At 43.9% G+C, this 17233-nt stretch overlaps 1 protein-coding gene across 5 annotated transcripts in view; it reads left to right on the top strand.

The window, feature by feature from the left end:
• Positions 1–17233, top strand: part of Ankrd13c (ankyrin repeat domain 13C) — a 72926-nt gene that overhangs the window by 52661 nt on the left and 3032 nt on the right. For 2 of the 5 annotated variants that reach the window (XM_021255549.2, XM_021255550.2), the window contains 4 exons: positions 5320–5399; positions 7012–7110; positions 9919–10019; positions 13992–14102. In XM_021255549.2, coding sequence (XP_021111208.1) covers positions 5320–5399; positions 7012–7110; positions 9919–10019; positions 13992–14102 — 391 coding nt within the window. Of the gene's footprint in view, positions 1–5319; positions 5400–7011; positions 7111–9918; positions 10020–10209; positions 13963–13991; positions 14103–17233 lie in introns of those variants that run through there. The other 3 variants (XM_004841455.4, XM_087212669.1, XM_013070964.3) reach the window with 2 other exon arrangements.

Raw genomic sequence — 17233 nt, 5'->3', positions numbered from 1 at the left:
AAAAGCAACATGAAGCTATATATGGAAAATATATATTTGGTTTTTTACCCTCTTTTCCTACCAGTGGGCCTTAAAGGAGAAAAGACAGATTTAGATGCAGTTTTTTGATAATTTTAGAGATATAGTCATTTAAGACTACACAGTAAGCTTTATGGGAAGATCCACGTAAGTGTAACGTGAACAGTGGTGAGCCAGTAGAGTGAAAGGAGGGTCTGTCACATTGCAAAGGCGTTCCTGTTTTAATGATGAGTTTTATTTAAAACCTTTTTTTGTTTTTGGTACGGGGATCGAACTCTGGACCTTGTGCTTTCGAGGTAGGCGGCGGAACCACTGAGCTAAATCCCTGGCCCTATTTAAAATCTTAATAGTTTATGAAGGCATTGCAATCAGTATTGAAATTTAATGACTTATAAGTCACAGCTGGCGGTTTAAAAAAAATCAACCATATGTGCCAGGTGCAGTAGCACAGGTTTGTTATCTCAGGTACTGGGGAGGCTGAGACAGAAGGATCAGTTTCAGGGCAGCCTGGGGAATTCAGTGAGACCATGTGTCACAGTAGAAAAGGAGTGCACCCCTGGGTTCAGCCTCCAGTACCACACTGAGAAAATCAAGTGTGGAAATAGACATGCGCTGTCCTTTCACATCAGGTGAGATGCAGGTTAGTTACTCAGGTGGATAGATGTATGTATTCATTAATGATCATTGTGTGCAAGGCATTGCGTTTTACTGGAGAATAATACGAAATTCTCCAGTGGCTAATCTGAACTGAGTGCCTTAAATTTTGCTTTCCAGAGGTTAAACACTGAGTCCATTATTACTTCATCACATTTTTCTTATTCACATTGGTTTAAAACACTGGCATTGTGTTAAGTAGTTTCCATATGTTATTTAATTATTGTAACAACCTAAAGAGATGAGTGTCATTATCTCAGTTCACAGAAGGGAAATCTGGGGTTTGAAGAAGTTAACTTGTCTAGAATGGGAAAGATGAGTTTTGATTTTAGGATCCTGACCACAAGCCTGCTTCTGTGGTGAGCATTTGGCTTCCAAACCTGTCTGTCCTTTTAGTTTAACACATCTCAACAGTTCTTTAAAAATATTGGGAAGTAGGCCGGGGATTTAGCTCAGTGGTTCCACCGCCTGCCTTGCAAGCGCAAGGACCCGAGTTCCATCCCCAGTAACAAACAAACAAAAAAAGAAATAATACTGGAAAGCTACTGTTGGTAAATATGGGAATAATTAGTAGAACATACAGTAGTAAGAGGTATATTTTTGACATTATTGAGAGTTTCAAGCACTGGAAAATACATACAGAATTCTTTTCAATAGGTGTCAAATTACTACATGTTAAGGCCACATTTTAATAGAATTTAAGTTGTTTCGTTCTGAAAAGTAAATATCCTCCTCAGAATGACTGTTCTCCTTTGTAATTCAATAACTTTTGAGTTTCTTCTGCTCTTCGTTTTTCCAGGCAGATAGTTAATTTCTGAGAGAAATGCTGTGGAGGTAGTATTTAGGAGGAGCTATTTGTCACTTGGCTGTCGTGCCCTCTCCCTCCTTGTCTTTTCCAGATGTGATTCTAATATTTAGTGCTCGAGAAATTCCGCAGTCACGGATGCCTGCTCCTGTACTTCAGTGTGTTTCCCCTCCCCCTCCTGGCCGTGACTATGGGAGGGTGGAACTGCATCCCATTTGTGCTTTTGAGTGTGTCGTCCTGTTTTAAGCCCCTTACCTTTTAACTACTGGTTTTTACCCTCACAGTTGCCCTGTGAGGGTGTGCAGTTAATGTAGCACCCAAAGCCACCTGCTATTGAGTCCATAGCATCGCTTTTCAAACTCATGTTCAGAATATTGAGTCAAGTGCCATGAGTGATTGTGCCTATTTCTTCATTTACATTTCAGATCTAAACAGGAATGCAGCAATATTTCTGCTTTGCTGTGCCTGGGGATTAGTCTCTCTCCGAGGCTGCCTACCAGCCCGGTAGCCAAAGCCCTTTGTCTAACTGTGGTGCCTGCAGAGCCCGTACACACCCTCCTGTGCGCTTTAATCCTCTCCTTCCACGCAAGCACTGTGTGACAGGTGGTCCTGTTGTATTACCTAGGGGATAAGGACAAGAAAGGCCTGCACTTGTTCTGTCTGTGCTGATGCATGTTTCTCTGGCACTGTTTTTGATCTGTGGTTGGTTGAATTCATAGATACAAAGAAGGAACTGTACACGAATATCAAGTCCCAGAAATGTTTGCCATTGAAAGTTATTAGGATATCAAGCTTAAAAATAAAGTATTTCCTATATGCCTCATAGAAAACAGTCATCAGAACTTTTATTTCGTACTGAGGGGAAGGCTTGATGGCATTCAGTTACAAGGTGGCCGGCGTGGTGGGCTGGCCCGAGAGCGCTGTCTGGTGTCCCGTGGCAACCCTGCCGCCATCCTGCTCCCAGTCTTGCACCAGCAGCCGTCAGCCAGAAGTGTCAGTGTGTAATAAAACCGTTGGTTGGAATTAGGTTGAGTGAGAAATCTATCTGCAAGAATAACTCAGGCAGCAGCCTTTATCCTGGGAAGTCATTGTCTAGTCAGGCAATTAGACGGGAAGCTTCTGTACAGAGGATGGGAAGACGGATGCTGGGGACACAACTGGCACCCTCAGCGCCACATCCGTGATTCTAACCTGATGCTTTCACACCACACATGCTGGTTATTCTCACCCAAATTCCCAACTCGCCTTGCGCCTTTTCCTGCTCACCACCTGATGCTGTTTACCTGCTTAGACCTAAGTATCGAAAAGTTAGTATGTTTGATTGTGATCAAACCAGTTCTTTCCTTCTCTTTCCACTTTTCCTGTCTTGAGTAGTGGCACTGTTTAATTGGTATGCAAGCCAATTACTGGAAGTTTGCTCATACATTTCTTAGCTTTCCCCTTTTTAACTCCTGTAGCTCAAAGCCCTAATGGTCTCTCTGATCTCTCGAATCTCCTTCTGTTCCCAGACAGCATGCCCTTAGTTTCTCATTTGGATTCCCTGTGAATACACAGGTGCCGCCGTGCCAGCCCTGACAGATTGCTCACAGAGCGCCTGTGCTGGGTGGCAGAGGTGTGCAGTGGACGTGCAGCGTCCCTGGGACTGCTTTAAGCACTTTACATATAACTGCACATTTTTATTACACAGACAAGAGATGCTACATCCTTAGTTCAAAGTCACCAAGCAGTGAGCAAACCAGGATTTGATCAGTCTTATTCTGAACTTTGTGTTTTATGCTGTATTGCTCAAAACACTTGACTGTAGATTGTTTTCAAATTAAAACACAATCTGCTTAGTACAAAAAGCCCTTTCAAGCTGCTTTTCTCTTCTGTGTGTTTACGTGTCTCTCACTTCGAGGCTTGAGTGTACTCCGGACACTAACAGGACACGGCAGTTTCAGTTTCCCAGAGCACCGGGCTTTCTCTCACGACCCCACTTTCTGGGTTTCCTTCTCTGCGTGTCCCGTTCTTTTCCCCTTAGTCTGCCCCGCTCCGGAGTCCCCAGTCCACATCTTCCTGCTGGCTGTGCCAGCCCCAGTCAGAAGACGCAGTGCGCTTTGATGTTGTCCTTTAGTCTTACATCTGTGCATGGATCACGGAAACCCCCACTGGGGCAGGAGAGGACCTTGCAGGCAGAAGCTTTAGTTGGGAAGGTGAACTACAGACGAGAGACATCGTCCGTCCTTTCGGCAGCCCCCAGAGGAAGAGAAGCTGCTGCCCCACGGACAGTTGGCTCCTTGTAGAGGGCGAACCTGCTGAGGGCGTGGTCTGCCTCTGCCGGTCGAGGAGTGCCATTCACGATTGTGCTTTTTCTAAGCAGCAGGGTGCCTGGACAGGGTGTGTACTGCGCAGGTGTGAGTTTGTACACAGCCCAGAGTGTGCTTGGGGACAGGAGATGGGAGGAAGCCAGCGGGAGCGTCCTCTCCGCGTGTCGGCTGCTAGGAAGCGGAAGTTGTCTCCAGCAAAGGAAACTGTGTGACTTCAGGCAGGAAAGGAGAAGGCCTGAGAGAGCTTTTCCTCTTACGTGCTGCTTCCTAATTGCCTTCTGCTCAAAAATAATTTTTATGCCAGTACAAGACACTATTTTGGGCTAACATGTTCGACTTTCTCTTAGCGCACCTCTGTGCTCACGTTTTCCCTTTTATCTGGCTCTTTTTCTCCCATACTACTCTTGTTTATAGGACCCAGTCCTCTGCTGTCTAATTTTTGGTCGAGTTAGTTTCTTTCTTTCCTTTTTGCTCCCTTACTGCTGTCTGGTGACTTCCTAGTGTTGTTGAACCCGGTATTGCTTCATAGGCACTGAGCTCTTTACATTTTCTTGAATTTGTAGCTGTGAAGTAGATGACCATAGATGTATTTTGTGGGTATTTCAATTAATATAATAGAAGGTGATTTGCCTGAATTCATAGAATTAGCAGGGTTTGGAGCTGAGATTCTAATCAGGTTCTGTACCCTAAAAATCTTTGATTCTAACCCTTCATAGATGGCCTTATTGACACCTTATACGCATTATTCAAGCTCTGCTTCTCCCAGGGTGGCCTTGCCTGATGTTACTCTTTATCTCGTTATTTTCATCACTCTTCTACTTACTGCTTCTGTTCCGCAGATTGTTCTCTGCAATTTTAGTTTCCTCCGCCACTGCCCAGTGTAGTTCCTTGTTGCTCGTTTATCCCATATTGGTCCAAATTCATATTTCACAGAAACAGCCTGGAAGGCATAATATTTGAACATTCTTCCCTGGTTCAGTTAAATCAATGTGTGTGTTCACATACTTCTTGGTTTTAAAATACTTTATATGAGATATATAATTTCTACTTAACTCTTCATGTCTATATATTTTTCTTTCCAAGTAAATTGTAAGTTCCTTGAAGTCAGAGTTCTGATACTTCTCTAGCTCCTGTGTTCAGCACCTACTGCAATGCCATGGACATTTTAGATGATTGCGCCGTTGAGGGCCTGGGTACTTTGAGACAAGTATTCTTACTGGGATTTAGAAGGAAATGATAATATTTCTGTTAGAGTTTAAGTCTGCGGAACTGCCTGGGAAGGAGCATCTCGTTTTACAGCGAAGAGGTTAAGTTGTTGCCAGTTGAAATAGTTCGCTGCATGTTTTCTTTTTCTCGTCTGTCCTTTCTCACCTCTCCCCACCCCGCCCTCACAGGGCCTCTGACGCGTTACCGTGTGCTCTACCTGTGACCCAGTCGGCCCCTTTCAGTGTACTGTGTGTTCCGTGTTTCAACTTTATATTTCAAGTATGTATGACGCTCTCCCCCCGCCCTGCCCTTCCCTCGTTCTTTTGGCAGCCGGTCCGAAGACAGTCTCTTCCTGCCCCGCCGCAAAACACCATCACGTGGGAAGAGTACATATCTGCTGAGAACGGAAAGTAGGTGGCTTCTTTTTCTTTCTTCTTTTAGTTTATATCTTCTTTGATTTTTTAGAAAAGAATATTTCTTAAAACAATACATGAATATTTGGGAATAACAATGTATTTTAGAGATAATGTTGGCATTCTTTTTCCTGAAGCATTTTTCTTTTTAACCTTTGAAAAATAGGAGTTAAGCGTGGTGAGTGAGAAGCGTCCCAGGCTGTGGGATCTTGTGCAGAGGGCGATGGCGCCTTCTTTGTGTGGGACTCTCCACTCCCGAGGAGCCGCAGCCCTTCCTCTAGCTCTGGCTCTGGCTGTGGGAGCGACCCAGGGCCCAGGCGTCCTTGAGAGGCTCAGTTGCATGGTGAACTCAAGGTGTTTGATCGCCCCGTTTCTTGAGCGCGCACTGTTGGTCCCGTGTGCCTCTTTCCCGGCCCGTCGTCCATCACGACGTCTCCTTTCAGCCTAGCCTCGCTCCCCTCACTGCTCTTCAGGAGACCGCGAGTCCTCTCGTGTTACCAGCACAGCTTGTAGCTTGTGTTCAGTACATATTCAGCCAAAAGGACCATGAACGAAGAAAGCAAGGGTTTAGTTTGAATGAATGAGTTAGTGAAAGTGTTTACTTCGGCAAACCCGTGCTTCCTTTTGGTGCAGAAAAAAATATGATCCATGTCTGTGCTTAGGAAAAAGTTGGCACCATTTTGCTTTTTCTTGCCGACGGCGCTCTCCTGGCTTCTCCATGGCAGCTCACGGTCGGCCTCACAGGTGCGTCTGCTGGGGCAGTGGCTCTGAGGGCCTTGTGCGTGGCCCCAGCCCCAGGCCACATTGGAGCGCAGTCTCTGGTGCCTCCCGAACCGCCGGGCTTCGGGCCTCCGGTCCCCGCTGTCAGCGTGATTCGGAAGGGAGAGAGCGTTTAAAGCCCCGGCCTGCTTTCCGTTCTGCTTGTTTTAGCTCCTTGGTGCCTGTAAAGCCAGCCTCCTCTACTGAGCTTAGTGGAGCGCTGTTTTATAGCATGAGGTGTTGTTTTTTCCTAAATGAGAAAACAACAACAAAAATGAGTTAGATCTTTAAATGTGTTACAATTTTGTCTTTTGATAATGCTCAATACAGAATTCTTTATTCTTCATGGTACTTTTTATTGATGAATGCTGAGACTGAGTGATTTTAAAGATGTACAGTGATACTTTTTCTTTTTGGAGAGGGGGTATTGTTAATTCAGGCTGGGCTTGAACTCACTATGTAGCTCATATTGGCCTTGAACTCCCTGAGGTCTTCCTGCCTCAGCCTCCTGGATGCTGGGATTACAGGTGTGTGTCACCACACTTGGCTGAATACTTTTAAAGTCTATTTTTCCTAGTGATTTTTTTGGTTCCTCAAAATAGTAATTAGTAAAATTCAAATGCATTCAATGTGGAATGAGTTGTGTTGTGGTCTGATCTTTTTTTTCTGAACTTTTAGTCTTTTCTTTTCGTTATTCTTTTTTTGTACACATCTTGTTCCCTTTTAGCATAATTAATTGTATTTCTATAGACAGTAAGAAAGATTGAACTATTTATGGATGTCTTATGAAGCACGTTTTCTAACATTTTCTTTCTCCTTTTTTCTGTTTTTGTTTTGTTTTTTCATTCAGAGCTCCTCATCTGGGTCGAGAACTGGTGTGCAAAGAGAGTAAGAAAACCTTCAAAGCCACCATAGCCATGAGCCAGGAGTTCCCCCTGGGGATCGAGTCGTAAGTATGTCACCTGCCGCTCTGCGTGTTTGTGGATGGAGCCGGAGGCCCCGAGGCTGGAAGCGTTGGCATCTGAGTGGCAGCAGAGCCAAGACCTGGCCGCACAGCGGGGCCGTCCTGTGCCCAGTGTCGATAGTGTCCTCTGCACACAGGTTTCTCAAGAGTTGCCAGAAGTTACTAAAATAACCCATGAACATGCACTTGTAAAAGAGTCTAAAAGCATGGAAGATAGATGCACTTTTATAAGTAAAAGTGATAGTTTTCTTTTACACATTAGCAGTGACTTACCAATGTCTTTGCATTTTTATGAAAATAGGAAATGTTTATTTTCTTTATTATTATAGTATGATTTACTATCATTCATGTTATCATTCCCTTACTGGCAAACATTTTGATAGTTTTAGCTTGTCCCTGTTATAAACAGTATTGCAGGAACATTTGAATAGATCCTTTCAGGCCTGTGTTCTTTTTTTACACAAATCCAGTTTGGAGCAATGGGTGGATTGAGAGGTGGGTGGGAAAAGCTGAGTCTTCTTTCATTTGTTTATTTTTCTGGTACTGGGGATTGAACCCAGAGCCTTGCACTGAGCTACATCCCTGCCTTTTTTATTTTTTAAGACAGTCTCGCTGAGGGACCAGGCTGGCCTCAAGCTTGTGATTCCCCTGCTTCAGCCTCCCAGGTAGCTGGGATGAGAGGCGTGTGTGCCATAGCACCCAGATAGGCCTGACTCCTGATGGAACTGTGGCATCAACCTCCTCCATAAAGGGGCGGCCTGGAGTTGGAGCCCCAGGCTCTTTTTTCTTTCCTCATTCACTCATGACGAATACATTAAAAAACAAGAAACCAGCAAAAAACCTAATACCTCAAACATTTTTTCTCAAGGAAGAAAGTAGGTCCTACATTTTTCAAAAAGTGTGTGAATAGAGCATAGACTTCTTCCTGTTCCCAGGCTTTAGAAAGTAGACGGCGTGTTCTGTTTACCCTTAGAGATGTGGCCAGGGAGGTAAGACCCAGAAAGTGTGACCCGGCCGGAGAGAGCCACACGCACAGACCCCACGTGCTCTTCATGTCCTGGGCCCCAGGCCGCAGTGACTGCACTTCTGTGTTCTGCTTACCACTTAGGAAGAAAGCAAAGCTAATCTTACATCAGTTAAGAGTAATTCCAATTTCAGAGATGTTATGTGAAAAAAGGGAGCGTCTCAGTATTTTTAAGATATTGCAGATGTAACCATTGTTCTTAAAAAACAGTAAAATAAGAAAACTCAGCTAGGAGTGGCGTTAAGTGCATGAACTCCCATCTACTTGGAAGGCCGAGGCAGAAGGATTGCAAGTTCATGCCCAGCCTGGGTCACTTAGTGAGACCCTGCTCAACATGAAAATTTTGAAAGCAGAGTGAAGTTAGGTTGTAGCTCAGTGGTACAGCACCTGTCTAGTGTACACATTGGCCCTAGGTTCAGTCTCCAGTACCGCCAGCCCCCACCCCCAGCAGCAAACACAAAAGCACAAAACACAAATAACTGCTACACGCAGAAGCCAAAGAATTCATTCTAGAGTAAGAGCCAGGTCAATGAACAGAAGAGAGTTTTCTGTAAATGCTATGGAAAAACATAAAGAACATGAAATCAGTAACTAGACCACTCTTAAGGTGAGCTGAAGGTCAGTAGACTAAAATGAGAAGATTGCAGAGCTACATAAATAAACTGAGTACTGGTCAGTACTGCTATAAAACAGACACTAGGAACAACAGCAAGGGAAGTAGGTGTGGCTGAAAATAAAATTCTGACAGCTCATGATGGGTGAGAGGACAGATACAAGGAACTAGAGAACATAACAAAGATCTTGTACCATGAGAATCATCAGTGTCCACTCACATAGAAAGCCCCTCAGATGTAACTGAAATGGCATCAAAACATGAGAGAAGAAAAAATGTCTCTAAGGCTCAATTTAATCTATAGTCTTAACACTGTGTTCTAAAAAAAAGGGTAGAGAATAATCAATAACAAAAATTATCCCGATTTAGCTATTGGGTTTCAGTTGTTAATAAAGAAACAGGCATTTAGGCAGAAAGGGGTAAAGTCAGCCTGACCTTAGATTTTTTAATATTTTTGGCATATGATAAAAGAAAAACAAGGAAAGAATGATCTGTTTACACCTAGGAAAGATGTCTTACATACAAGAGCAGGCTGAAGATAACTCACAAACTAAAGAACTTAACAAATACTGTAGTATATCAAGCATAGACTTTTGTTGAAAGAAAAATAATGCTACTTAAATGAAACCCACCCAACTAGAAGGGGAAGTTGTAGTTATGACTAGTGATGCAGAATACTAAGAGGCAGACATGAAATTGTAGTTCACAGATAATAAATATAACCTGAAATTTATGTGAGGCAGATTTGGCTTTCGGTTTAAAGACAGGGAACACTCACTTAAATGTGCAAGAAACCGGAGAGTATTAAGCACCTAAGCCCCCTTCCCACACATGATCAATTGACCGTGAAATCCAGCCACCCAAGCCTGAAGCTACCTAAGAACTGAGGGGTTTGTAGAGAGCCATAAGGCCACACCTGGAATCTGAACGGGGCTCACGCCCGCTAGCAAGACTGCTATACCTGTAGTCCGGCAACTCAGACCTTGCCCTCCTCAGAAGAGCAGAGCCACTCACTCGGGAGGCAGAAGGAGTGCAGTTTCGCATCCTTCCAGTCTTGGACTCGGTACTGCCAAGTCTGAAGCCTGAAGTGACTTAAAGACCCATGTAAATCAGTTTGAACAATGAAAACATTTCTTCTTCTTTTTCCATTTTTCAGATTGTTGAATGTTTTAGAAGTAATAGCTCCCTTCAAGCACTTTAACAAGCTTAGAGAATTTGTTCAGATGAAGCTTCCTCCAGGCTTTCCTGTAAAACTAGGTAAGAAGAACATTTAGGTGTAATGTTTATGTCTGTTAGAAATATGGAGTTAAATAAGAAATTTGTATTAAAGGAAGATGGATTCCTAGTTGCTTACATTTTTATACTTTCCTTAGGGCCTTGGATACTTAAGCTTTGTCATACATACGTACAGAGTGCCTGATGAGTGTTCTAATTCTCCTTGATTTAGATGAAATGTAAGAGACCTGAAGATGCTTCTTACAGGAAGGGCTGGCTGAGCTCAATGTGGTGCAGTAGTGCTGTTCACGAGAAGTTAGAGGGGACTCTTAGGGGGTCTCCACAGTGGTAATGTCTCCGGACACAGTGCTCGCTAGTAATGGATGGAGTGATGGTCGCGCATTTTATTTTTCAGTCTTAACGTTTACACTTAATTTCATTGATCTTTAGAAACAGTAAACTTGCCTTGTTGACATTCTGTATCTTTCTGACATACCAGAAAACTGGGAACAAGAGGTAAATAAAAGGTATTTTGGGCCTTTAGGCTTAAGTTTAGCATTAATGCGAGTGGCAGGACAGCTGTGATGCCGCCCATCAACCCTACCAGCCCGTCCGTGTGTGATGGGTGCCTGGTACGTGCCAGTCCCCAGTCCAGGGAAGGGGAGCCAGCGTCCTCGTCTGCATCCACCTTCAGTGGGAAATGGGAACGGGGAAAGAGAAACACAACCCGTATGCAGTTCTTGGCATGTATTTTATCTTGTTTCATTCCGCATTAAACACACATGTACACGCGTCGCATAAGAGGCACAATGCTGTGCTCCCAAATAATGTTTTCATTAAACCTACCCTCCTCACATTTCTAGAATTGGACATAAACTTTTTTGTGAGTTAAAATCAGTTTTAAAATGACTTTGAAAATGTCACGCTGATTGCCCTTTGCATTGAAAAGCCCTGGGAACACAGTGTCAGTTTGGAGGAACTGATCTTGGATCTTAGGCAGAGACAGCTTGAAAAGCAGCCCAGAGCTGAGTTCGGGCCATGGATAGGGTCCCTGTCCTAGCCTCTCCACAGCAGCCTGCGGCCCCAGGTCGTGTTTCCTGGCTGTTGGACTACCGTTTTCGCTAGGGTAGAGAACAGGTCAAACGGATGAGAGTTCAAGCTGTTCCTGCCTTCAGGTCTAATGCTAAGTTCCAAACCTAAATCAAACTGCACAGTACCACAGGGCTTTGCACAAGAACTGTTTTGATTATAGGAAGGAACAAACTCTGCAGTCCCTTTTTGCAGGCATTTCTATGATGGAGAACTGCAGTCTTCCTAGGGATGCTTCTGCTTGTGTACAGAAGTTAGGACAATTCGTAAAACTCCGTTCCTGGGTTGGTTTACCTTTTCTGGTTTTAAATTCAGAAAGGCGGGGAGAAAATGAATAAAAATGTGGAAATTTTTCCGCATTTCTTGTTTTCCGCATCAGCCAGAGCTGCTGGTGACTGATTAGAGTTGCTTTCTCCCATTCCGCAGAGGGCTCGGCTCCAGCCTTCCCGCGGCGCTCTATCCGCACCCCCCCGCCCCCCCCCGCCCCGGTGAGGTCCGAGCGGGGGTGAGTTTTATTCCCCTGTGTGGGAAAGGAGCCCTCCGTCACCGTGAGCCCCAGGCCCTGGGCCACACTGCCCCCCAAACCCGTCCTCCTTCCTCCGCCCGAGGTCGGTCACACTGTGGACCTCTTCTCCCAGTTCTGCGTAAGGCTGCTCGGCCGCTCACCCGCCATTTCTCCTTTGCTGCCCACTTCGCTCTCATCTTTTCCCTCCTATTTGTTAGGCCTTTTAGGTCTTTGACCTTTTAAAGTTCAGCCAACCAGCTAATAATAATTTCATTTAACTCTGCCCAGCTTTAATGTTTGCTGTTTATAGCTATGCTGTTTGGAAATCTGTCTCTGTTTTTACTGCTGCTTTACAATTATAAAGGAGAAGTAAAGACATAAAGGGTTGCATGTTTTTCTATTTCACTTGATTTTTAAATTTTTATTTTAATTTTGTTTTATCTGTTTTGAAACAAGGCTGCGTTACGCAGTCCAAGCCAGGCGTGAACTCACTCGGTAGCCCAGGCTAATCTCAAACTCACGGCAGTGCTCCTGCCTCGGGCTCCCGAGTGCTGGGACTACAAGTGTGTGCCACCATGCCTGGTCACTTTAGGGTTTTGGGACAAGGTCTCACCTAGTTCAGGCTGGCCTGGACCCATGGCAGTCTTCCTGCCTCAGCCTCCTGGGTGCTGGGATTACCACACCTGGCTTTCTGTTCCACTTGAAACTGCTGAAATGTTGGGCACCAGGATGCTGCTCAGTCAGATAGAGGCAATGTGTAACCAGAGCACCCACTCCAGATGCTGAACAAAAAAAGTGTGTTGGAAAATGCTGTAGGTAATTGACAGTGAAATTCTAATAGCTGGGTAATCTCAGGAAAGCAGGAAAAAGAAAACAACTGAAGGGCTGGGGATGTAGCTCAGTGGTTCCGGGGCCTGCATCACAAGCGCAAGGTCCTGAGCTTGATCCCCAGTACCAAAAAAAAAAAAAAAGAAAAAAAACAACTGAAGAACAGAAGACAAAAAATAAAATGGTCTAGTGACATGTGCTTTTAATTCCAGTTTCTCAGGAGGCTGAGACAGGAAGAGCGGAGAGGATTGCTTAAACCCAGAAATTCAATGCCAACTGTGGCAACATAGTGCACCCTATCTTTTAAAAAGAAAAAATTGTGAAATGTGATCGAGTATATGTTATCTCTGAGACACTCATTTCAGATACAACGACAAGGCAGGTTAGGAGAGCAGATATGGAGACAGATGCATGGAGCGCAGCCAGTTATACAAGCAAGGGGAAATAGCTCTGCTCAGATTGGATTAGGGAGATCCCCGAGCCCAGGGAGGGCACACCCACACATGGGGTGCTGATATGACATGGTTCAGCAACTTGGGGAAATGTTTTGTGAGTTTCTTAAAAACTATTTTGGTTTTTGAGACAGGGTTTTGCTGTGTAGTTTAGGCTGGCCTTGAACTTTCTGACATGATTCTCCTGCCTCAGCCTTCTAAGTGCTGGGATTGCAGACGTGTGTCACCATGCACAGCTTAAACATGCAGCTAATTTTGTGTGATCAAGCAGTCAGACAGATGAAGGCTATGCTCACATACATTCTTGAACACAAATGTTCATTTCCCGATAGCTGTGTTTCTAAGAGACAGAGCCTAGAGTTCTCGCCACGTGACTGTCCCATGGCACATCCATTGCATGGGACACCATTCAGAAAGAGAAGGCACCGTTAGTACTTGAGTTAAGCTGATCGGATCACACAGAATAGCAAACCGAAGCCAGACTCAAAGGTTGCATGCTGATGTTCCACTTGGGAACAGACAACAGAAACTGAGAGCTTATAGGAGTGGAGGAAGGTTGATCCCTGAGGAAGTGTATATGGCTGTAAAAGGGCAGCGTGGTGGGTCTGATAGACAGTAGACACGTAAGGATGGGGCGTTCTCTGGCTCCTCTGTACAGCAGTGTCCTGACTGCTAATGTAGATATAAAATGTTGAAATTTGGAGAAAAGGTACGGGGAGTCTTCTGTATCATTTCTTACCATTGCACACAAAACTGTAATTTTCTGAAAATAAAAACTTTACTCTCTTCCTTAGGTCCACAGCTGGCTTTTGTTTAACAGTTAGGGTGTTACAGTGGTTTAAATATATCCATACCATACTTTTCTATTGTTACTTTGTATTTTAGCATACTAGTAGCCAGCTATGTATCTTAGTACGTTTCCCTGGGGGATACAGGAAGCAATCTTTGTGTTTACCTACTTTGTGAGAGAACAGCAAGGTTTGTGCACCTGTACAAAATGTCAGACTTGGATTTTTACCCACATTATGCTCTGCCTAACAGGTTTGGTGAATGTTTACCTGAGCATCACAAAGGGTATAATATACCACACCACTCTAGGATTTGTTTTTTAAAAAAGTTTTCTTTTGATTTTTCTGGTAGAAGTAGCCCAATTCAGTACAATGGGATATGAAAAACCAGATCTGCAAGTTTTAGAGGAGGTCAAAGTGAATCATCAGATTACTCATGCATTGATGAAGATCATCTATTATGGTAAAATACATGTTTTCATAACAGAAGAGTGAATGATGATAATGATGTTGACTTTGATATTGACCACAAGAGCCAAAGTTCTTGTGACAGTGAAATGGAGCAAGAATTGACTTACACAGATACAGGGAATGCACACCTTCTTGATTCAGGTGACAAATCAGCAATGTGAGTGCATATTTGACTAGTCGAAATGCTGCAAAAATGGTCACACAACCAAATGAAATGATCCAGTGTTAGAACCAGGTCTGAAAATATAATGAGGACCTTGACAGTGGGGAGTCCTTTTGAGGAGAATACCAGCAGTGCCCTTCAGTGTTGAAAATTGTAACAGGTGAAATGCTAGAAGATGTTGTGAAATGCACAAAGGCTGAAATACAAGTAAAACGTTCTTTATGCAACAATAGCCATACTTAGAAATGTATTCACCTAACTAGCTGAACTGAAAGCATTATAGGTCTGCTGTACTTAGCAGGGCTTTCTCATGGTTATCATAGGAATGTAAACAACTTATGGAAAAGCAATGGGTGTGGGCTTGAGCTTTGTAGAATAACAATGAGACTGAGGAGATTTGGTTTCCTTCAGAATTGCTGGAAGCTTGATGATAAAACTACCTGCCAAGAAAGAAAACTGATAATCTGGCTGCTATCCCTCATTGTTTGACAGATTTGTGAGTAATTGCCAAGCAATTATACACCATCTTAATACTTGACTCTTGAGGAATATCTTGCAGTATTTCACGGCCACTGTAGCTTCAGAGAGTACATGCCAAAAAAGCCTTCAAAGTATGGCATAAACATTTATGCCCTTGTAGATCTGAAGATTTACTATACTTTGAATTTAGACATTTATCCTGAAACTCAGCCACCAGGTCCTTATTTATATAGTGATAAAACGAATGATGCTGTAAACAGACTTGTTGCTTACCTCTCCCAAACTAATCTGAATGTGACATTCCATAATTGGTATACCAGTTTCCAGTCGATGTTACAGTTGCTAACAGAGCACAAGTTGACCCACATAGGAACTATACACAGGAACAAAGCAGAAATTCCAAATGAAATGTTGCATTTTCAAAACAGAACTGTATAGTACAGTCTTTGGATTTCAGAAAGATTTACATTGGCCTTGTATATGGCAGAGAAAAACTGGTACTGCTGATGTCAACATTGCACCTTGATGGAAGTATTGATAGGGAAACCTCAACAAAATGGAAGCCTGAGATGGGAACTTTCTACAACAAAACCAAAAGCAGAGTGAATTTGTTCATGGGTTATACAGCAACTATGATGGCACTTGAACCCCAAAGCATTGGCCAGTGGTTGTGTTTTACTAGATCCTAAATGTGTGTGGCATAAATAGTTTGATAGTTTACAAAGAAAATGACAAGTGCAAAATAGGGAGAAATTTTCTTAAGAGGATTGGGACTGGAACTCATAAGAGATCATTTACAGCAGAGGAAAAACAAAATGTTTCTGCCCAGGGAGAAATTTGTGGAGCGCACTGGTGCAATGACAGGTGAACAGGCAGGTGCAGCATCCCAAAGACCTGCTATGACAACAAGAAAACCAAAACGATCTCACCTGTGCCCTACAAGAAAGGACAGGAAAACAAAACGTGGTAGCAGTGTGTTACTTGTGAAACATGCAGTTTTCATGTGTGAATACTGCCTTGGGTGTAATGGTTGAAGGAAAAATAATTTCTGTTGTTGAGTTCTATTGGTATTTTCATTGTAGTTCACATAGGTGTTTATTTCTGATGTTATCTTAGGTTTTATAAGCAAGTAAACAGCTGTTGTGAGATTATTAATACTTTCATACTTTATGTTTCTATTATCTACACATTGCATAATAACCTCCTGCAAAAACAGCAAGATCAGTGAGATGTCAAATGTGTCTTACGAAAAGGCCATGAAAACAAAACACACAGTCAATGTAAGCCTGTGTGTGTGTGTGTGTGTGTGTGTGTGTAGCTGTTGTCACGTGTGAAGACTGCCTTAGGGGTGATAATTGAAGTAAAGATTTTTTTTTTGTAGAGTGCTGTTGGTATTTTCATTGTAGTTCACATAGGTGTTTTTTGTTTGTTCTTTTGTTTGAGGGATTTGCTGGTGGTTGGTTTCTTTTGGGTTTTTTGTTTGCTTGTTTGTTTTTGTGGTACTAGGGGATCGAACCTTGTGGGTTGCAAGGCAAGCACAGCATCACTGAGCTAAATCCCCAGCCCCACATAGGTTTTTATAGCTGGTGTTCTTTTTTAAAAGACTTTGTACACCAGAAACCAATTGACATGAAAATTTTGATGCTTTTTTATAAACATTCAAATATTTAAAATGAGGTACTTTCTGATTTTTTTTCCTGTTACAACACTCATTGTTTAATAAAACTCAGTTCATCAGTAGAAACATTCTAAAGAATAAATGTGGGTCTGACACACCCATGTTCGTGGGCCTTTATGATAGAAAATGTGTTGTGGCCCTGGGCGTTATTAACCTCTTCCTGGGTGACGTTGACGTCCATGTCCTTAAACAGGGGTGGGCGTGGCCACCCCTGCCTCGACCCCTGGACTCTGGGGCCTGGGGTGTAACGCAGGGTGGAGGCCTGGGGTTCAGCCCCTGGGTACTTAAATGGGAAGCGCTGTGGTTTCCTCCGACTTAGTTTCTCTGAACTTAATTCTAAACGTGTGGGTGGGTGAGACGCGACTCGCGACACAGGTGTCTTCTGCCTTCCTGGTTTCCTCCTGCCCCTGTGGCTGCGCCTTCCCTCTGACCCCTGCGGTTTCTTCCCACAGGTGCTAAGGCTCAGAGGGGCCAGGTGTCCTCGGCCTGACACCCCCGCCCGCTGTGAGACACACTCTGCTTTAGGCCTTTGTCGCGTCTGGAGTTTCCACCTTGGGCCGGCAGCCCAAGGCTCCTCCCCTCCAGTCCCGCCAGAGGCCACTCCCTGAGGTCTCCTGTGTCCACCTCTTCCCTCGCTCCAGGGCTCTTCCCTGCACCCCTTTACTTTTCCTCTGGGTCCAGATCGAGTTTCTCTTTCCTTCTGAATTTGTGGGCTTGTTTGCTCTCTCTGAAGGCAGCAGTTGTGTCTGTTGCTGATCTGTCTCCCGTGTGTCCTGCCCAGAGCCCAGGCAGGGAGGTGGCA

This window comes from Heterocephalus glaber, unplaced genomic scaffold (assembly GCF_053883595.1).
Source record: "Heterocephalus glaber isolate CG9 unplaced genomic scaffold, H.glaber_assembly_v1.0 deba00001442, whole genome shotgun sequence".
NCBI lineage: Eukaryota > Metazoa > Chordata > Mammalia > Rodentia > Bathyergidae > Heterocephalus > Heterocephalus glaber.
Note: the sequence above shows the minus strand (reverse complement) of the source record. Positions and strands in the feature narration are given on the sequence as shown.